Consider the following 23,696-nt stretch of genomic DNA (forward strand, 5'->3'; position numbering starts at 1 on the left):
GTGGAGCTACATGGAGGGTACAGGAGCCCACAGCTCGGGACTCCAGAGCCTCCGCACCAGCGCTGGAAACTGAGTGAGATGAAACTGCAATAGCCCAAGACCCTGGAGGAAAAGCCACAGGAAGAGCCTAGAGGGAACAAGGCTTGAAGCCTTGTGGGGGAAAGTACACCAGCCTAACTAGAGGAGAGAAAAAAATAAAAGCAACTGTACGGACATGATTCTCTCTCTCCTCTCACTTTACAAAGGCATATGAGCCAATAGAGTAGGTGCCATTTTGGACATATGTAACAGCTGCACCAGCTCGGGGATGTGCAAGCAATCAGCCAAGCAGAAAAACCTGACTCTGGTAGGGAGTAACAACCTAATGAATGTGTGGAGCTTATGAGTTGGGACTGTGAAAACAAAACAAAACAAAAACAACAACAACAACAAAAAAACTAAGATGTGTGGGATAACTCACAGTTTGGATGAGACATGAGTAGTCTCCTTGAGGTACGCCACAGCTTGGGCAGCACTGGCTACTCGGTGAGAGATACTGCAGGGGAATCTGGCACAGGTGGCCCTGGCTACCTGGTGAGAGACATTGTAGGGGAATCTGAGCTTACACTGAGGACTTCACAGATCCTTTGTGTGGTCCTTGCGACAGAGCAGATGAATATTATACCCACTGGGGCTGGCGCTCAGGTACTGATCACCATTGAGGAGAAGAGCTCAGATGAGCAGAATTACTTCCTTTCTGATAAAAAAAAAAAAACAGAGAGAGAGAGAGAGAGAGAAGATTTACCACACCAAACCTGGGTGTGTCACCTTAGGCATACCCTTAACCCTGAAGAACTGAACAGAGCTCTCTGGCCATACCCACCAAAAGCCTCTAGAGATTCACTGAAAGCAGATAGTCCACTTATCTAGGGTCATAATATAACGAGAAAAGCCACCACAGAGAGGAAAAAAAAAAGAAGAAACAAAGAACATCTCCACAATGCTGAACAACAAATGCAGAAACTGAGGAAACAAGAATAAGGAAGACATTATGACACTCCCAAAAGAATATGACACTTACTCCTCATGTAGGATCTCTATCCTTAATGTGTTGTCTAATGTGAAGTGATGCTATAACTAGTACTGAAACAGTATTTTACACTTTGTGTTTCTGTGTGGGTGCAAACTGATGAAATCTTTACTTAATATATACTAAATCGATCTTCTGTATATAAAGATAATTGAAAATGAATCTTGATGTGAATGGAATGGGAGAGGGAGCGGGAGATGGGAGGGTTGCAGTTGGGAGGGAAGTTATAGGGGGAAAAACCATTGTAATCCATAAATTGTACTTTGGAAATTTATAATTACTAAATAAAAGTTAAAGAAAAACAATATTTGGGTTATAGGAGTTCCTGAAAGCGTGGAGAGAGAGAAAGAATCAGAAGACCTTTCAGGTGAGATACTAGCAGAAAACTTCCCGGATTTGGAGAAAGAAAGAGGCATCCAAGTACAGGAAGCACATAGAACTCCCAATAAAAATGACCAGAAAAGATTCTCACCACGAACATGGTAATCAAACTCACCACAGTGAAACATGAAGAAAAGATTCTAAAATGTGCAAGAGAGAAATGCCAGATTACTCTCAGAGGATCTCCAATTAGACTCACAGCATACTTCTCATCAGAAACCCTACAGGCTAGGAGGGAATGGCAAGATATAGCCCAAGTACTAAGAGAAAAAAATTCCCAGCCCAGAATATTATATCCTGCAAAGCTCTCATTTGTGAATGAAGGTGAAATAAAGGCCTTTCATAGCAAACAGAAATTGAAAGAATTTGTCATCACTCATCTAGCCCTGCAAAAGATGCTTAAACGTGTTACAGAAGCACAGTCATCAATTAAAAAAGAAGGTAAAGGAAGAAAATCTCTCAATAAAAGATCACAGGAAGTTCAAATATATATTAGTAATATCTTTAGAAAAATGTCAGGGCAAAGTCACTACTTGTCAATGGTCACATTGAAAGTAAATGGAATCTACTCTCCAAAGAAAAGACACCGACTGGCGGAATGGATAAAAAACAAACCCATCTATTTGATGCTTGCAAGAAACACATCTTTCTAACAAAGGTGCATGCAGGCTGAAAGGGAAAGTTTGGAAAAATATATTCCACGCCAACAGAAATCAAAAAAGAGCAGGTGTACCCATCTTAATATCAGACAAAATAAACATTAACACAAAAATTGTTTTTTTTTAAGATTTATTTATTTATTTGAAAGAGTTACACAGAGAGAGGAGAGGCAGAGAGCAAGAGAGATCTTCCAACCTATGGCTCACTCCCCAGATGGCCACAACGGCCAGAGCTGTGGCAATCTGAAGCCAGGAGCCAGGAGCTTCTTCCAGGACTCCCACACAGGTGCAGGTGCCAAGGATTTGGGCCATCTTCTACTGATGTCATAGGCCATAGCAGAGAGCTGGATCAGAAGTGGAGCGGCTGAGTCTCGAACCAGTACCCATATGGGATGTTGGCACCTTAGGACAGGCTGTTAACCCACTGCAACACAGTGCCGGCCCCAACACAAAAACTGTCAAGAGAGACAAAGAGGGGCACTATATAATGATTAACGATCAACAGGAAGATGTAACTATTATAAACGTATATGCACCTAATTAAGGGCACCAGGTTATTTAAAAGTTGTGTTAAGAAACTTAAAGGGAGATTTAGACTCCAATACCATAGTATTGGGGGACTTCAATAGTTCATTTTCAGCAACGGACAGATCAACCAGACAGAAAAGCAACAAGGAAACAGCAGATTTAATAGACACTATAGACCAAATGGATCTAACAGATATCTACAGAACTTTTCATCCTATACTTGAAGAATACATATTCTTCTCAGTAGTGCATGGAACTTACTCTAGGACTGACCATATACTACGTCATAAAGTAAGTCTCAGCAAATTCAAAAGAATTAGAATCATACCATGCATCTTATCAAACCACAGTGGAATGAAGCTGGAAATTAGCAACTCTGGAATCTCTAGAGCATATGCAAACACATGGAGTTAAACAACATGCTCCTGAATGAACAGTGGGTCATAGAAGAAATTAAAAGAGAAGTCAAAAACTTTCTGGAAGCAAATGAAGATAGCAACACAACATTCAAAACTTATGGGATACAGCAAAAGCAGTGTTAAGAGGAAAGTTTATAGCAATAGGTGTCTACGTCAAGAAATCGGAAAGGCACCAAGCAAATGAACTATCTATGCATCTCAAGGATCTAAAAAAAAACTTAGTAGGAGAGGAGAAATAATTAAAATCAGAGAAGAAATCAACAGAATTGAATCCAAAAATCATTAAAAACATCAGCCAAACAACAAGCTGGTTTAAAAAAAATTGACACCCCATTGGCCCAACTAACTATAAAAAGCAGAGAGAAAACCCAAATCAATAAAATCAGAGATGAAAAAGGGAATGTAACAAAGGACAACACAAAAATAAATGAGTCATCAGAAATTACTACAAAGAGTTGTATGCCAGCAAACTGGGAAATCTATCAGAATGCATGGATTCCTGGACACATACAACCTACATCAATTGTATCAGTGATATCAGTAATAAAGGCTCTTCCAACAAAGAAAAGCCCAGGGCCGGATGGATTCACCACTGAATTCTACCAGACATTTAAAGAAGAACTAACTGAAATTCTTCTCAATCTATTCAAAAGAATTGAAAGAGAGGAAATCCTCGCAAATTCTATCTATGAAGCCAGCATCACCTTAATTCCTAAACCTGAAAACAATGCAGCAGAGAAAGAGAATTACAGACCAGTTTCCCTGATGAACATAGAAGCAAATATCCTCAATAAAATTCTGGCCAATAGAATGCAACAACACATCAAGAATATCATCCACCCAGACCAAGTGGGATTTATCACTGGTAGGCAGGGATGGTTCAGTGTTCACAAATCAATTAATGTGATACACCACATTAACACACTGCAGAAGAAAAACCATATGATTATCTCAATAGATGCAGAGAAAGCATTTGATAAAATACAACACCATGTCATGAAGAAAACACTAAGCAAATTGTGTATGGAATGAGCATTCCTCAATACAATCAAGGCAATTTATGAAAAACCCATAGTCAGCATCCTATTGAAAGGGGAGAAGTTGGAAGCATTTTCACTGAGGTCTGGTACCAGACAGGGATGCCTACTCCCACAAATGCTATTCAATAGAATACTGGAAGTTTTAGCCAGAGCCATTAGGCAAGAAAAAGAAATTAAGAAATACAAATTGGGAAGGAAGAAGTCAAACTATCCCTCTTTGCAGATGATATGATGCTTTATTTAGGGGATCCAAAGAACTCTACTAAGAGATTACTGGAACTCATAGAAGAATTTGGCAAAGTAGCAGGATATAAAATCAATGCACAAAAATCAACAGCGTTTGCATACACAGGCAATGCCACGGATGAGAAAGAACTGCTAAGATCAATTCACAATAGCTACAAAAATAATCAAATACCTTGGGAATAAGAGAGGGAGGAGATGTACAGTTTGGCACATGCTCAATCTGACTTACCCCTAATGGTAAAGCTAGAAATGTGTCAGGGGATTCCAATTCAATGCCATCAAGGTGTCATGTACCAATGACATCTTACTAGTCAATGTGATCAGTTTCAGCTCATAATTGATCATAATGATAAGATTAAGTGTCAAAGGGATCACATAAACAAACTTGTTCTGCTAATAATAACTGACATAATTAAGAAGGAGAGAACGATCCAACATGGGAAGCAGGATACACAGCAGACTCATCGAATGGCAAATGCCCTAAACACCACTCTGGCCTCAGAATCAGCCCTTAAGGCATTCAGATCTGGCTAAAAAGCCCATGAGTTTCTCAGGCATGGAATGCAAAGACACTGTGGCAAAAAAAAAATTTAAAAAAAATGATCTAAATGAAATATATCTGTGAGGGAGATCCCAGTAGAAAGAATGGGCCATCAAACAAGGAGGTACCTTTCTCTGAAGGGAGGAGAGAACTTCCATTTTGACTATGGCCATGTTTAAATAAGATCGGAGTTGTTGAACTCAAAAGCCTTCCATTGCTTTGGCAGCTCATGACAAGAGCCTCAGGTGATTACTGATGCCACAAATAAGAGTGTCAATTTTTAAATCAACAAAGGGAATCACTGAGCACCTATTCCCCATGTAAGATCTCTGCTCTTAATGTGTTGTACTATGTGAATTAACAGTAAAACTAGTACACAAACAGTACTTTTATACTTTGTGTATCTGTTTGGGTGCAAACTGTTGAAATCTTTACTTAGTATACACCAAGTTGATCTTCTATATATAAAGATAATTGAAAATGAATCTTGATGAAGAATGGAATGGGAGAGGGAGTGGGAAATGGGAGGGTGGAAGGGAGGTTATGGGGGGAAGCGCCACTATAATCCAAAAGTTGTACTTTGGAAATTTATATTTATTAAATAAAAGTTAAAAATAGTTTGAGAGGCAGAGTAATACAGAGAGAAAGAAAGTAAAAGTTTCTATCTGTTGTTTCATTCCCAAATGCATGTTTTAGCCAGGGTTGGGATGGGATTGGATCCAGGAGCCAAGAAGCCAATCCAAGCCTTTCACCTCTGTGGCATTAACCCAATTGCCTGAACCATCACTGCTGCTTCCCAGGGTCTGCATTGGTGAGAAGTGGGAGTCTTAACCACTAGGCTAATCAACTACTTCAGGAGAGGAGTTTTAAAAAGGATTCTTAGCAATCTTCCTTGATATTCATAAATGCTCACAGGGGTGTACATTTTGCTTTGCCGTTAAGATGCATATTATAACTGCATCCACAGTGGAGTGTCTGGTTTCAAGCCAGGGCTCGGCTCCCTATTTCAGCTTTCTAATAATGCATACTCTGGCAGACAGCAGGTGATGGCTCAAATAGGGATCCCTGCCACTCAAGTGGGAGACTCTAGCTCCTGGCTTCAGCCTTGGCCATTGTGGGCATTTGAGGAGTGAACACACAGATGGGAAATCTCTGTGTGTCTCTCTGCCCATCTTAAAAAAAAAAGTTTTGCTTACAAAACTGTTGTGTGTGTGTACTTATCGATCAGTGTGTGTGTGTGTGTGTGTGTAATGCTTTTTTGGCTTTAAATCAACTGCAGTACTAATATTGATTGTGAAGCAGTGTTGTACAATGTAAAGAACAATGGCACTGGAATCAATGTTAGTTTCTGTTCTTGCTGGGTGATCTCAAGACAGGTTATTTAAGACCTCTACATCTCAAATTCATCAGCTATTTCTTTGAGATCTTAACAATTTTCTGAGTGCTTTGTTGGGAGGATTAAATGACAGTATGTCTACCACTTAGTTGACTGCTAACTTTATGATTTCTTTCACTTTTTAAGTTAATAATTTCTTCAAATTTTTCTTTACTAATATATTTTTTAGATTTAAAAACTATATATAATTTGGAGATGATTCTAATTATAGTGTTAATGAATACTTATCTGTGATAAGATGTACCTTAACATTTATTTCTTCAATGCATTATTATTTTTATACAGCTTACTTTGAGAATGTAAGTAGCTGAGTAAAGATAAAGAAATGAGAAATGTGACTATACAATGGAACAACTAATTTCATTGGTAAACATGATAATTTTTTCATGATTTTAGATAGCAGGATTTCGTTTGTACTAAGAAAACCATACAAGTGGTTGATGTTGGCCACCTGCACTTTAACTTTTTTGTAATTGAATTATTTGAGATCTTTGTGATTAGACATAATAAAATCCTAATTGGAAAACATCAAGAAAATATGTAATTACATGAACAAATGGGCCAGTGGAAGAATCTTGAAATGTTAGGCAATCAGTTTTATAGTGAACTGGGGGAAATTGGTTATACAAATTTTGAGGTATTGCTTTCAAATTTTTATGAAATGGTTTTCAAGTGGTTCTAATGCCTGTACATAGTTCAGATTTTTATTGACTATGAAGGAATTCTTAAAGACTCTAATATTATGCTATCTTCCAGTGTTATACTAATTTTTGAGGAGTGATTTTTTTTTAAAATTTTATTTTTTTGAAAGGCAGAGTTACAGATAGGCAGAGGGAGAGAGATGGAGAGAGAGAGAGAGAGAGAGAGAGAGAGAGGTCTTCCATCTGCTGGTTCACTCCCCAGATGGCTGCAATGGCTGTGCCGATCCGAAGCCAGAAGCTAGAATTTTCGTCTGGGTCTTCCACATGGGTGCAGGGGCCCATGGACTTGGACCATCTTCCACTGCTTTCCCAGGCCATAACAGAGAGCTGGATCAGAAGCTGAGCAGCCAGGACTTGAACCAGAACCCATATGGATACCAGCACTGCAGGTGGTGGTTTTATAGTGCCAGCCCCAATGATTTTGTCTATAATCTAATACACCTATGGCATATGTTTTCTTCAAAACTCCACATATTATAGAATTCAATTGAATATTTGGGAAACTGTATGTAAATGAGTTTCCTGAGATTTGGAGGTAATGGAAGATGACATGAAGGATAAGAGGTAAAGTGGCTTGTACAAGACTTCAGTTTGTCAACCAGACTAAGTATTGATTGGCTGTCACTTGAACGAGACAGCACTGCAGAGTGATCACAACATATTCATATGCAGCACATGATACAAGGTTACCATTGCAGAATCTAGGATCAAGATTTTATCCTATGCTCCAGAAATATGTTATCTATCAATATTCCGATGAATGAGTGAACTGAGTTTTTTTTAAAGGCATTAGTTTCTATGGCAATGTGTAATGTCTACTCTGCACAGAAGCATCTAGGATGTTAGTATTTCAATAAGCAAAAGAGGTCAGCCAAATCTATGCTACACTAAAAAGGAAATGGTCACAGAAAAACAAATTTTGCAAATGATGAATGCATATTACCTTTGATATTAAGTGACAACTTTGAATTATTTTGATCCTCAAAATAAATACATTACATATTTTTCTTCTCCAGCCTCATCAGTGTAATAATTATGTTCATTATATTTCTGGATACAAATGAGACTGTTGGATGTGATGAATGCAAGTCTGATTAGCATATTCCTATAATGATCTAACTGTTCTGTCTGCCTCCAACATCATCCTTTCCTATTTATCCTATTTATTAATCCATCTGCTTACCTCTCAAAACTTTTATGATTCCTCTATGAATGTATAAAGGCCCCATTCCTAAATTATAGTATGCTTCTCTCTCTCAGATATGCCCTATTTACCATTGAAAACTTCTATAAATTATTTAAGACACATCATTATATTTCCTCCTCAACACAGCTAGCCATAATTCCAATCTCTCCTTCTAGTTGTAGGTGTTTTTTTTTTTTGAGGGACAAATCCCTAGTCTTTAAAAAATTTATTTTATATTATTTTTTAAGAGGGTAGGTGGAGGGAGGGAGAAAGAAAAAGGGAGAGAGAAGATGTTTCGCTCCCCAAAACTCCACACTGGCCAGACCCAGGCTTGCACCAAATCTAGGAGTCAGAAATGCAGCTAGCACCTCCCACAAAGATAGCAGGAACTCAATTATTTGAGTCACCACTGGTGCCTACCTTGGTTTTTGTTAGTAGGAAGCTGGAATCATGAGGCAGAACTGGAAAACAAACCTAGTCATTCTGATGTGGGATTCTGGTATCTTAAATGCTAGGCTAAATGTCCAACCCTAGTCCTAGTTGTTAATGCTTCTGCTATTAATTCTTCTTAGGCAATTTGGTCAAAATTTAACCATATAATCTTTTTTAAGAATTTTTTATTTTATTTATTTGAAAGGCAGAGTTACAGAGAGGCAGAGGCAGAGAGACAGAGAGAGAGAGAGAGAGAGACTGAGAAAGAGAGACAGAGAGGTCTTCCATCTGCTGGTTCACTCCCCAGATGGCTGTGATGGCCAGAGCTGCACGGATCCTATGCCAGGATCCAGGAGCTTCTTCTGGCTCTCAAACATCAATGCAGGGGCCCAAGGATTTGGGCCATCTTCTACTGCTTTTCCAAGAAGATCCAACAGAGCGCTGGATTGGAAATGGAGCAGCCGGGACTTGAACAGGCACTGCAGGTGGTGGCTCTACCTGCTAAGCACAGTGTTGTCCCCCATACAATATTTAAATCTCTTTGAGCCTTAATTTCTTAACTATGAAATAAAGACAGTAGTTAGAGTCAGATGAGTTTTATGTGCCATATCATCTTGGTTACTCAACCAGGTCATTAGCAGATATAGACAACATATGAACACAGGTATTCATTAAAATTTTACTTATAAAAATAGGCATTAAATCAAATTTAGCCTGTTAGCCACAGTTGTGCAAGACGTAGAGTACACTATTATTTCTGAGTCTTTTGCCAGTACTAAGATTTTATGAGAAGTTAGAAAAGCGTTTCTGTCCCTGTCATCAATGAGCTAAAGTTTTCATTTAACGTATCATTTCATAAGTTATCAACTTTCTTCATTTTCATTAATAGTAATGGGTGGTTTTAGTCTTTGTTGTATCTTTTCTCACTACATTTCACATGGTTTTAGACATCTTAATACATATTCTATCCATACAGTAAACACAAGAGGGATGGTTCTTTCTGTTCTACAGCACAACGGTTTTACAAGGGCATAAACTAGACACAACCTTTCTTCTTTTTGTAGGTTAAATTACATGTGATAATTATACTTGCAGTATTTTTGATTTCTGATATTAAGATAGGACAGGATAAAGGACATGCTAAGTGCTCTATAGTGTTGCTTAGACATTTGGTTAGCTTTAGGTACACATGATCATGTATGATTTTTAATGCAAAAAATAACCTTTCAGAAATATCCATCAGCTTCTCTGATCTATGAAAAAAATTGTTGCTTCTTGGCAGAAATATCATTAAGAGCATCTGAGTCCAGATTTAGTGAATCCTGAGCTGATTGACATTTTAAGTAGATAATGAAAGGAGGGGCAGGGAATATTCTCACTTTACTTTGCTTTTCTATGAGCCTGTTGCATTCATCTCTGATATAGTATGAATTGGCAATTTTGATAGCTCTGAATTGTAGTGTACACTGCCACACTCCCTAGCATACTCACATTTTAAAAATGATGTTTCTAAGCATCTCTGATAGAATATCCTAAGGAATAAAAGCATGGATTTCTTTACTTAATATTTACTGCAATTATCTTTAAAGTCTTAGTGTGAAGGAAACAGAGATTATCTGCAATCTTACTCTAACAGCAAAATCTTCTCTCCAGTGTAATCATCTCATTTTCATTGACTTGAACCTCATTTGGTGTTTTCTTTATTCTTATATCTTATCTAACTTTCATTTCCTTAATAAGATGTATTTGCTCCTTGTTTGCTCCAAAATTCCTTGTTTGAATGGAGTGTACTGCATAAAATTTCTTTACAAGGCCACTACTTAGAGACTTCTTTTTTTTTTTTAATCTGTCTGGCTCTATATTAATTATTATAGGTTTGGGCATCCCAGAAAACATGAATTTGAATTCTTGTTATTAGTCCATGAAGTACATGCTAACACCCTCGAAATAACACATTTTTAGGAGTATAATGACATTTCTTTCTGGGTGATTCTTCTACAATGTGCTGTATATATCATTAAAATAAAATAAATCATTTTTTTCTTATTTTTGTAAATTCAGTTTCAGATGGATGTAAGATTTGTTTTAAGGATTTTGACATGTGAGTCAGGAAATTATCTCATCAAAATAAAATAAAATAAAACCCTTACTATGCAGAAAGATTCTTTTAGGATTTCTTTTAACACTCAATTTTCCTTGCTTCTTGAGTGTATTGCCTGTCAGAAATCCTGAAAGCCATGAATTTAAAGTTAATATGCCTAATTGCTATCAGTAGAATTACCCAAAAGAAAATGAAACAATTTTATAATTACAGACTTAGGCAATGATAAATCAACCTGATCATCAGGAAGATAGCTCTGTGTAATACCAAATGCACCTACTTATTTAACATTGAAATTCTGGGGTTGACTGTTGACCTTTCCTTTTTTCTCCTCTTCTGTCCATATAGATCACCAACAAACTCCCTCACTTGTATTCCTAAGTAACTCTCAAAAAAAAAAAAAAAAAACACCTCTAAATTTGCATTCTCTTGTTCATTCCCCCACTGGTGCTCTTCAATTCTTTGGCTCAACAGACACCCATTTAGTGTCAACTGTTACAGCCCCTATTCCAGGTGTTGGGGGATACAATTGTAAAAGAATAAAAAATGTTTGTTTTGCAAGTATTAACATTCTTACTCAGAATTCCATTACTTGTTTGTTTAAAATGCATTCATGTTTGACTTTCTGTCTATTTCCTATACTCATATTAGAGTTTTCCTTCTGAAAGTCAATCTGAATTGTATCACATTTTATGTGAGTTTTAATACCTGACTCTGTAGAAATCTTACGGTCTTCCCATAAAGTCATTTCATGTTATGCAGAAGTATTATTTCCAGTAATATTTAAAAGTGAGTATATAAAATGAATACTGAAGGATATTTGAATGACTTTCTAATTATCCACTTTGTAAACATCAAGCTTGGTAGCAAGAATTGCTCATTATAACCTGATCTCTTTGGCTTTGATCTCTTTATTTCCTGACACTCCTATTGCTGTTTACTGGACCACATGCAGATCTTAGAATAGGCTGAGATGAGATTTTTCCTCTCTGTTAACTTTGCATTTAACTTGCTGGACCTGAAATTCCGCATTACCATTTCAGTCTGAAAAATTCTTACTCACCTTTGTAAAGGAAGTTGTCTTTGGCTTGCTCAGTTAATTTCTTTCCCTGTAACCCATATAAATTGATGACGTATTTTTTAAATGACATTCAGAATTCAAATTATTTGCATTTTTGTTTAACATTCCCCAGTATCACTCACATTACATTATTCTCTTTTTGAAGGCAAAAGATGTAACCCTGGGCTAACCAATAGTTTATTGATGAAATGGAGACACTAATGGATAAAATAATGAGATTCTGTGCTTCCCCTTAAGTGAATATATATATATATATATATATATATATATATATATCAAGTTATGTCTTCAACTTTCTTATTTTCCATGTGTAATATAACCACCCCTGGATGTGTGGGCCCCAATGGCAAAATCTACCAAAACCTAGGGAGAAAAGAAAAAGGGTAATCATTAAAAATCTTATCCACATTATTTATTTAGACCATTAATTTTGCAACTTAGACACACTTCAAAAATAAGGTTTTAGGAAGTTTAGTGTTATTTATCACAGCTATCTGAAAATATATCTCTTTTAAAGTGAGCAGGTATAAATATATGCATAATCTTAGAAATACAAAATATTATCTCATTCTTTTGTGTATTTTAATATATTACTTTGCATAAATTTATGGTCTTAACATAAAGACTTCATATTATATAAAAAGCTAGTATTTCTAGTATCAGCTAAAAGTAAGCATATAAGATACTTCCTGAAGGAAGAGCTTAAGTGATCATGTGCACTGAGTGAAAAACCATGCGCACTGAGTGAAAAACCTAACCAGAGACTCAGTAGGACGACATGAAAACTCAGGTGGCATCCACAGGAGAATGTGATATTTCAAAACCAGCATTTTCCTAGGTGTCAGTACATTTTAAGAGGAAAGGAAAGTAATAGTGTTTTTAAAACAAATAATTGAAACAATTTAACTTTATGAAGTAGAAAAAACTCAAAACAACAGTATAAAATGCAAATTAAGTGGAATTCCCTAAGGTAAGAAAAACCTTCATTAAGATCTCCCAAGTTTGTGAGCTAACTGTACAACTTGTAACTTATCAAGGTTATAGAAGAATCTCGGCAGAAGGTACTGGTCTGTGTATCAGAGATTTTTGAATAACCACTATATTCCTAGAGTTATATTTATGAAATGCGTGAAGTTTGTGTACCTTAAATAGAAGGTTTCTGGGGAAAAATAAGAAGTATATGTGATGAGAATAAGAATGCAAAAAATTATGTTTGGAGAATTTATGAATGCAGTGTCCTCCATGATGTCAATGGATATACAAGAGAATAGCTTTTAAAGTATATGCATATTTCTCCCAAATTGTACATCTCCTCCCTCTCTTTTTCCACTCTTAAATTTCACAGGGATCACTTTTCAGTTAACATTTAAACACCTAAGAATAATTGTGTGTTAATTACAGAGTTCAACCACTAGTACTAGAACAACAACAACAACAACAACAAATACTAAAAAGGATAAAGTATTTGGGACATGCTCAATCGGACTTCCCCCAAATGGTGGAGTTAGAAATGTGCCAGGGGATTCCAATACAATCCCATCAAGGTGGCATGTACCAATGCCATCTCACTAGTCCAAGTGATCAATTTCAGTTCACAATTGATCACACTGATAGGTCTAAGAGTCAAAGGGATCACACAAACAAGACAAGTGTCTGCTAATACTAACTGATAGAATCAAAAAGGGAGAGAATGATCCAACATGGGAGTGGGATACACAGCAGACTCATAAAATGGCAGATGTCCTAAACAGCACTCTGGCCTCAGAATCAGCCATTAAGGCATTCGGATCTGGCTGAAGAGTCCATGAGAGTATTGTAGGCATGGAAAGCCATGATACCATGGAAAAGAAAAAAAAAAAGAAGAAGAAGACCTAAATGAAAGATCTCTGTGAGTGAGATCCCAGTGGAAAGAATGGGGCCATCAAAGATGGAGGTACCTTTCTCTGAAGGGAGGAGAGAACTTCCACTTTGACTATAACCCTATCGGAATAAGATCAAAGTCAGCGAACTCTAACGGCTTCCATAGCCCTGGCAACTCATGACTAGAGCCTAGGGAGATTACTGACGCCATGAACAGGAGTGTCAAATTGTTAAGTCAGCAACAGAAGTCACTGTGTACTTACATCCCATGTGGGATCTGTCCTTAATGTGTTGTCTAATGTGCAGTGATGCTATAACTAGTACTGAAACAGTATTTTTACACTTTGTGTTTCTGCGTGGGTACAAACTGATGAGATCTTTACTAATTATATACTGAATCGATCTTCTGTATATAAAAATAATTGGAAATGAAAAAAAAACCTGGTGTTAAATTGGAAATTGCATAGAAAATTAATTAATTTTAAAAAAATATTATGTAGGAGCTCTGTCTTTAATGTGCTGTACACTGTGATTTAATGCTATAACTAGTATTCCAACAGTATTTTTTTTCACTTTGTGTTGCTATATGGGGCAAACTGTTGAAATCTTTACCTAATATATACTAAACTGATCTTCTGTATATAAAGAGAATTGAAAATGAATCATGATGTGATTGGAAGGGGAGAGGGAGCGGGAAAGGGGAGGGTTGTGGGTGGGAGGGAAATTTTGGGAGGGGGGAAGCCATTGTAACCCATAAGCTGTATTTTGGAAATTTATATTCATTAAATAAAAGTTTAATAAAAAAAAAGAAGCAGAAACTGAAAGATAAATATGTGATTGATGGGAATGTAGATATCTAAATAAAGAACATTTCCTGACCAAAAAATAAAGTATATGCATATTTCTCGAATTTTCAGCTTTTAGTATAATGTTAACAAATGTAAGGTACCACAATTCACATGTTGTGGATGCACATATATTAGGAAAAATGCCTTTTATGATTAAAAAGAGGAACTATCTCCTGTAGGGGAGTGACTTTAAATCATATTGCTTTGCACTAGTTGCTTTTCACATATTGTTGTTCACATAAAGGTTTTAACCACACAAATTTGCTATGATACCAATGGGACTGATTTTTTTCCAGTCTCTCTAAGCTAGCATATTTAGAAAACAACTCACAGGTCTTTTTCTTAACAATACCCCATTGCAATGCTACGGGATATTTGATTTTGATCTTAGATGCTGTTGAGAGGAAACGGAGGAGAAAAAAGATAGCTGAAGGTCACAGTGCAAATATTAGATCCTTTAACAGATTGTCCTTGTTTGTCATTTGACACAGGACAACCAAACAATAACTTCTATGGTGCTGATTTTCAATGTGTGATATTTTCTTTCCATTTGACGTTAGCATAAAAGTTAATACCTTTTGTTGAAAAATTTCTTCAATAGCATCCTCCTCTCTGTAACTATTTGGCTCAGCTGCCTTCCTTTTCTTTTCCTCTCTTACCTCTAATTGATGACCTGATTAATGTTTTGCTTTCCCTTCGAGACAATATAACAACCAGAATGCTGGTCTTATCATTGAGCTTAAAATGACTGGTGTTTTAAATAAGCACCTTAAAATATTAATGTAACTGCTGATTTGAATGCTAGGAACTTGCTCCATTGACAATGAAGTACATGGCAAGTAAATGAGCAGTTGAGAAGGCAATTAGCAATGACTTTTATTGGAAAAAGTGAAGAGAAAGAAAACTCTACCCGTGATAGACCAGGCAGATGTGTTCGTTCAATTTCCAAATAGCAGCAACAGCCAGGGCTGGGCTAAATCAAAGGCAGTAGCCAAGTCTCCCATGTGGATGGCAGGCTTCTAAAGTAATAAAGCCATCTTCATTGCCTCTCAGAGTGCATTTTACCAAAACATTGGATTAAAAACAGAGGTGGCAATCATTTCCAGCATTCCCATATGGGATGCAGGCATCCCTAGTGGTAGCTTAATCTACTGCTCCACTATTGTCTTTTGATCAAGGCTTTTTTATTGAGTCAGCTTATCATGCCTAGATACCTCTTTCTTAATTGAGACATTTCTTGGGAGACTCCGTAGTGGTTCAAGTAGGACCTTCCCCAACTTTTCATTATAACTGACCGGATCTTGGATAGGAGATTGCTTCCCTGCTGCTGCTGTCTTCTCAAGAGTCAAACGGTTTCTTAGATTCTTCCTATTCAATCTTGGATTTTGTATTTTTTAAAAATATTTTTTATTTATTTAAAAATATTTTATCTATGTGAAAGGCACAGTTACAGAGAGAGGGGGAGGAGGAGAGAGAGAACGAGCGAATGAGCAAGTGAGCGAGACAATCTTCCACCTGCAGGTTCCCTTTAACCTAATTGGTAGTGGACCACCTGAAAAGAGATTTGATTGAGTGGTAAAAGCTCTCTGAAATTGTTATAACAGCTTTTGTAAATGAATAGAAAATGAGTAGTAATTGCAGATGTGATATATAGCTTGAAACAGGAGGTAATACCAATTGAATATTTGGGGGCACTTATTAGGATTGCTGATTTTTTTTTTCAATGGTGATAGCTTCTTAAATAAAAGTTACAAGGATGTAAATCCAGTTAAAAAACAACAAAATGACCTTAAAAGTTGAGCACATCTCAACTTACACAGTAATCTACTCAGAACATTTGGGACAGTGTACCCTGTGTGCTGAAGTGAACACAGAGATGACAAGTGGTACAATCACCATTCTGAGCCTCTATTAGCTTCAGGAGAATGCAAAATTGTTTATAGAGATTTCCCAACATCCTGAATCACTTTTTCTTCCCTCACCCTCATGCCAAATGATCTAAATGCATTAGATATTTTCAATGCCCCAAGAACTCTATCAAACAATGGTCCTCTTTAGGCAATACCTCCGTGCTACAGGCCTTTAATGCATTCTGTAGCCTATGAAAATCAGCCTCTGCAACTGATGTACTAGGAAATATTTTGATAACAAATTTGTGCCTGTCCTAGGAATCTCTGTGCTGTAAAGGCAGAGCATCATTCAGCTCTATTAAAGGATTTTGAATATTAGTTATAAATTAATGGATCAATGTGTGGGCTAAATTGATGTTTTCACAGCCCATCAAATTACATGAAGAGGGTACTCAATGTGTTTTCTATTTAAAGCAAATACTGTTGAGGATACACTGCAGTTGGGGGTTGTATATTTGTAAGGGGAAAGTCATATAATATGTTAAGAACAAGAGCCATAGATTTCCTGGCTCATCATTTCCTACCGTATGAACTTGGACAAAACTCCATTACCTCAGTAGGTAGAATATGTTCATAAAACCCCACCTCAATAGATTTAGTAAAGAGGAAAAGGGAAATGTTTTAAGTTCAAGTTCCTTGGTAACTATTATGCTACATTGAAAATGAACTTGTACTGGGACTATGGGATTTGGCTTCCATATGCGTTAAGATGTGTGTATATAGCAATTCTATGTGTTAGGCACCTTGGCACTTTATGAAATATGTGCATGGACACTTTTATATGAATAACTTCATCTGCAGCAATAATCTGTATTTCCATTGTAGTTTTTATTAGCAGCCTTGTAAACTTTTAAGTATTTGTCATTTGAGGTGGGTGTAAAGATGGGAATTATCATTAAGTATCTTAAAATTACCTTTAAATTTTTATTTATTTTCATTTCATTTGAAAAACAGAGAAACAAAGGTAGAGAGATCTTCCATACACTGAGTTACTCCCTGGAAACTTACAGCAGAAGTCAGGAGTCTGCAACTCTTGCAGGTCTCCTAAAGGGTGGCTAAGACCTAAGTACAGGAACTACCACCTGCTGCCTTCCAGCGTGTACATTAGCAAGAAGCTGGAATTGTGAGCAGAGCTGAGACTCAAACCCAGGCACTCTAACATGGGAGATGGTGTCCCAAGTGGGGTCTTAACAGCTATACAAAATGCCTAACCCCTCTTTAACTGCTGTAAGACCTCTGTACTTCAGTTGTCCTAGGATCTTTCTTGTTTGATCAATGAGTTTGATTTTGAGTCATCTGGATTTAGATGAGTCTATTCTGTACACATAAAAAATGCAATGGCAAAGAAAAAATGTATAAGCACATTACTTTAAGGTGATGATATTTCTATTGTAAAATAGGGTGAGACGACTAAAAATTAAAAAAAAACAGGGATGAAAATCTGCATGTTTTCAGGTGCAAACATTTTGATGCCAATATTTATTAATTATAGGTGGGGCACGCTGAAAGGAGCACGAGGGCAGAAGGAAAAATTTTGGGTATGTAAATCCTTCCAGTTTTATCCTTAATGTGAACACTTTAGAATCTTCTGTCTCTCTGTTCTCAGCTTTCTGTTATTTAGACACATCCTAAGTCACCATAACATTATCTATATTATTGTTTTCCTTATCCAAGACTCATAATAGTCATTTATATTATACTAATAGCTGTTTTCAATACCTATTATTTTAAATTATTTCAAACGTCAAGAAGAATCGTGTTTTTTTTTTTTCAAATTGAGAATCAACAAATCAACTTTTTGTTCTATTATCATCTGGATGAAACTTAAGTAATGCTTCAACCTCCTTTGTATATGCAGACATGTCAATCAACTTGATATCTTTGTTGTATTCATATCATATTCATAGATTTCCTAGGAATAAGATCCTTTTTCGTGCCAACTATAACATACTTATATTATAAGAAGGAACCAATGTCTAATTTCAAAAGTAATAGAAAATTATAGATAAGAAAGATTTTGAAGAATGGAACATTTTATTTCAAATAATCAGTTAATTAAAATGAACTTGATCAATTGTTCCAAGTCCTTTTATTTTAAACTTTTATTTTTTATAGAAATAGTGTAAAGTCTGAGTGATCTTACTTCTGAAATTTAAATTTGAATGTATACAATAGAGGGCATAATATAGCTAACAAACTAGATCTTAGGACTCGTTCCCTTCAGAGGGACTTGAAAAATTTCCCCATAGGGCACTCAGAAAAAACAGCCATGTATGTGGTCACAATTTACATTTGTCTCATTGACATATAATGATATGCTTTTAAATATGATTCTTCTTTTTATGTAAACCAAGCATTTTCTTCATTAAAAAATTGATGCAGCCAACTATTGATATTAATAGCAACCAATGATTTGAATAACTATGATTAAGTATCTGTGTTAGATAACTATTAAATGAATTTGAATGTTATTTCATCTTCCAACAAATTTATTTAGAGATGATAACAAGTTCTTTGACTAATGTATTTAACTTACATTGTTTTTTTTAACCCACAGTACCAGATAGCTATTTGTTGAGCATGTGTGAATGAATGGGCAGAGAAAAGTGTTTTGTGATCCTGTCAGCCTGAACTTGATCATTTCTATCATACAGCTCCATAGTGAGGGTACATGTAAACATACACAAACCCAAATTCAAATATGCACATGCATGTCTGTTTATATACATTCTTTTATTATTTTAATTTCAACACATAGTACACATTTTATACTATTTTTATTAGAGTTATATTAATTCTTAACATGCTACTTATCAAAAATTTTCAAAAAAAACCTATTTCATTGGTACAGGAGCCATATTTCTTTGAGCTGTGACTCTTTAAGATAAATTATTAAGCTTAAGTGGTGGTAATGTAAAAATAATGCTGAATTTCTTTAGATTTTGTGTGAATTTACTTTTTACAATCTTTCAATTGCACATGCTTTTTCAGAACTATTATTAACATACCCAGCCTGGTATTCCAAATAAGTAGACAACAGCAAGTAACTATTTCCACTAGAGGTTGCCATTATAAAAGATTATTTTTAGAAGAATTTTGGCAATGCATATCAAATTCACAAAAATGAAAGTAGAAGCAGAACCTAGAAATTACTTTTTTCGTTTTTTCCATTTTTATTTGTTTTATATTTTATCTCTCACATATAAGGGAGAATATTCAATACTGGTCTTGCTGTGTCTGGCATATTTCATTCAACATGGTGTCCTCCAGTTCCATTTATTTTGCTCCAAATTACATGATTTCATTCTTTTCATAGCTTAGTAATATTCCATTGTGTGAAATTTATTACATTATATTAAATTATACATTTTGATTGACTTTTTATCTCCACTACATATACACAAACATATATACACATATACACATATGCATGCATATTCACCTTGTTCTAAAACCATATTTACCTTATCTATCAATGTATTCCAAGGACAAAATACAGTGACAGGTACACAGTCCTAATAAAAACAATATTCATTGCATGAGTGAGTGAATAATTTTATGAGTAAAAATATTCAAGTCACTAAAAAATACTCATTCTGTATAAAACTTAATAACAATTTGATTTAAAAATGAAATCTTTAAGTAAGTCAAACTGTTTTGTAAAAAATTATGAAGGGTCAGATCAGGGTCAGAAATAAAGAGTTTTTAATTGATACAATCAGATCAACAGTCAGATTTACACACCAGTGTCACAGCATGGATGATATTACAAGAGCTAATGGAGGACGGTGCCGTGGCTCACTAGGCTAATCCTCCTCCTGTGGCACCGGTACCCCGGGTTCTAGTCCTGGTTGGGGCGCAGGATTCTGTCCCGGTTCCTCCTCTTCCAGTCCAACTCTCTGCTGTGGCCCGGGAAGGCAGTGGAGGATGGCCCAAGTCCTTGGGCCCTGCACCTGCATGGGAGACCAGGAGGAAGTACCTGGCTCCTGGCTTTGGATAGGCACAGCGTGCCGGCCATCGCGGCCATTTGGGGAGTGAACCAACAGAAGGAAGACCTTTCTCTCTGTCTCTCTCTCTCTTACTGTCTAACTCTGCCTGTCAAAAAAAAAAAAGCTTATGGAATATTCTACATAGGTAGTGGTTTATGTCTAATAAATGAGGGACAGAGAACAATGGATTTTCTCCAACTATACACAGGAGAAAGACAGGCAGATTCCTTTTTTCTTGAAATAAAATAAAATAAAATAAAAACTATTCTATTTCATTAATGTGAGATGGAAAGGATTCTGTGTTCTGAACCTAACTTTTAGGAATATAAAAATGTCTTTCCAGGGCCAAATAAACACCATATAATGTCTCCAAATGTTGGATTTCATGTCTTTTTGCACATGAATTCCAAGGGAGATACTGTTACTGTTATGGTACTTCTGGCACTTTGGAGCTTAATATTGGATCCTGTATTTGCTGTAGCTCTTTGGCCCTCTTAGGGAGATGGGAGAAGTTCTACTATCTAGTCAGATCAGATCTATTAAGCAGGCCAGAGGTTAAGATATAATTCTTTTGATATGTGAATGCTGAAATATTTAAGGGAGAAGTGAATGTAATCATTTGTTATATTTATATTATTTCCTTTTGTGTGTATGTGTTTCAGAAGACCAGGACATTTTGCAAACACACTGAGAAATCCAGGGAAATTTTATTTCCCTATAATTATAATGGACATTCCTAAATATACAGCACAGGTCTATTTTATAATAAATATAATAGAGTGGCTTCAACTACTAGGTAAAATATAACAGATAGCAGCGAACCATAAATTTCACTGAGTATGTAGAAAAGAACAGAATTTCCCAAACTTGTGTTTTCAAATTGAATCCAAAGATGAGTTTCAATCGTGGGAACATTTCGTAGGTCTGAGGCCAGCTGAGGATTGGGTTTGTAATAGGTAGAGAAAAGCTCAAGGAGAAAAAAAAAATCCAGCTAAATTGGAATTTTAGAGGAACTTAAAACATATAGTTCTTTCTTCTCATGAGATATTTGGTGAGTGCTGGAATAGAGTGAGGAGCTAAGGGGGAGGGCTGGGAAGGCAGAGTAAATTCTTCTGCAGCAATGCAGGGCCTAGAACAATATTCCAGATAAACAGAAACAGACACAATAGATACAACTCTGGACATATTGAAAGCAGGTGCAGACTCAAATCAATTCTTGACTACATTGAAGTGACAAATTCCTCATAAACCTCTCTGGAAAAATAGGGCTAGCTTTCTTTTCTGAAAAACAATGTCAATCTTTATAATTATTACAAAAAATATCCAGCATATATTTTAAAAGTAAGAGACAAAAGTGGTAAAAATGTGAGTAATAATCTAGGGGAAAGCTTTTAGTAGAAGCAATAGCAATAGATTATACTTTAGATGTGTGCTTTAAAATAATCATCACAAAATTATAAAGGAAGATATGGACAAAAAAGAATTTCAGTAGAGAATTTCAATGTACTTGCAACAATAATAGAGCCTCTTAGAAAAAAAATAGGCAAATAAGTTAATGATATCAATGAGACAAAGTTGTCTTAAAGTGGACACAAAATAAGCTTTATAAGAAAAAAAATCAGACTAGGTTAAAATGAAAACAAATATTCAAAATATAACATTACGGGGCCAGCGCCTTGGTGAACTAGGTTAATCCTCCGCCTGGGGCATCTGCATCCCATATGGGCACAGGGTTCTAGTCCTGGTTGCTCCTCTTCTAGTCCAGCTCTCTGCTGTGGCCTGGGAGGGCAGTGGAGGATGGCCCAACTGTTTGGGCCCCTGTACCGGCATGGGAGACCAGGAAGAGGCACCTGGTTCCTGGCTTCGGACTGGCATAGCTCCGGCCGTTGCGGCCATTTAAGGGGGTGAACCATTGGATGGAAGAACTTTCTCTTTGTCTCTCTCTCTCACTGTCTATAACTCTACCTGTCAAATAAATAAAAATAAAAATAAATCTTCAAAATGTAACATTATAAGTTTTAAAAAGGCAAGCCACAGACTGTGAAAATAGCTATCTGTTATCTATCTATCAATCTAGAAAAATACCTGGGAAGAAATCACATGTAAAATACATAGAAATTCTTAGAGATATATAGGAAGATAAAAAAGTAAATAAAATATTGAACAAAATTATTGAAAAGGCACCTCAGAAAAAGAGAAACTCAACAGACATATTAAAATTGACCATGTTACTAGGAAATGCAAATTAAGACCACAGTTAGATACCATTACATACAGACTGTATGGACTAAAACTAAAAGGATTTATTAACAAAATGCGGGTGATGATATCAAGTAAGTACAACTCTTAAAGTACTGATAAATGTGTAGATGGAACAAATGTTCATATTCATCACATTTATTAAGAAGAAAATGGTAAAATAGACTGTGAGATTCATATTCCATGAAAATACACTGTAATAAAATGAATGCATCGCTAATATATGCCACAACATGATGAATCTCAGGGACAATATTTTGAGTGAAAGAAGTCAGACACAAAAGAGTACTGCATTTTTCCTATATTTACTATTATAAAGATCAATTACAGGAAAAAATGATGAGAGAGAAGGTGGTGGATATTGGTGGGAAAGGAATATGGTAAACCTTCTGGAGGTACTATAGGTGATTTTTAAGATTATATTTATGTATGATACAGATTTAATAATTCTTATATTTTGTCACATTCACCTCATATGTAGATATTCTACAGATACACATACATACTATTTTCTTGAAAACAGGGATGTTAACTTGGAGTTAATAACAATGTTCTTTAATTGAGGACAGAAGGGTTTATTACTATATAGGTTACATATTTAGTGAAGACAAAATTTACATCAATCTATATGCCAAATAATATGACATCCACACATTTTTAATACTCTGTATATATAATAAAGGAAGAAAATAGAAAAGAATACTTCATGGTAACATCCAAATATTAGAGAAAATGTGATATTTGTCATTGGCTTATTTCACTTAGCTTAATGAAAATCTTGATCTAAGTGACATTACACAGGCATAAATTTCATAAACGCATATGTAAATTCAATAAAGTGTACACACAATATTAATACACTTTTCACATGTAACTAAATCATATCTTCAGGGAAAAGATAAAATGTAACATTTCAGAAATTTCCTTCTCTATATTACCACCTTGATAATTGAATACAAGCAAATCCAGGCATTTGGAGGAAGCAAACAAAATAGGTAAGGAAATGGAAGAAATAAGATTAAGAAGGGTAAGATTAATACTTAAAATACA

The 23,696-nt window shown here is 35.7% G+C and overlaps 1 protein-coding gene across 1 annotated transcript in view; it reads left to right on the forward strand.

The window, feature by feature from the left end:
- TINAG (tubulointerstitial nephritis antigen) overlaps positions 1 to 23,696 on the forward strand; it is a 108,892-nt gene that overhangs the window by 83,031 nt on the left and 2,165 nt on the right. The window contains exon 10 of the mRNA XM_062186294.1: positions 17,891 to 17,936. Within this exon, the coding sequence (XP_062042278.1) occupies positions 17,891 to 17,936 (46 nt within the window). The remainder of the gene's footprint in view (positions 1 to 17,890; positions 17,937 to 23,696) is intronic.

Source organism: Lepus europaeus, chromosome 3, assembly GCF_033115175.1.
Source record: "Lepus europaeus isolate LE1 chromosome 3, mLepTim1.pri, whole genome shotgun sequence".
In the NCBI taxonomy this organism is placed as follows: Eukaryota; Metazoa; Chordata; class Mammalia; order Lagomorpha; family Leporidae; genus Lepus; species Lepus europaeus.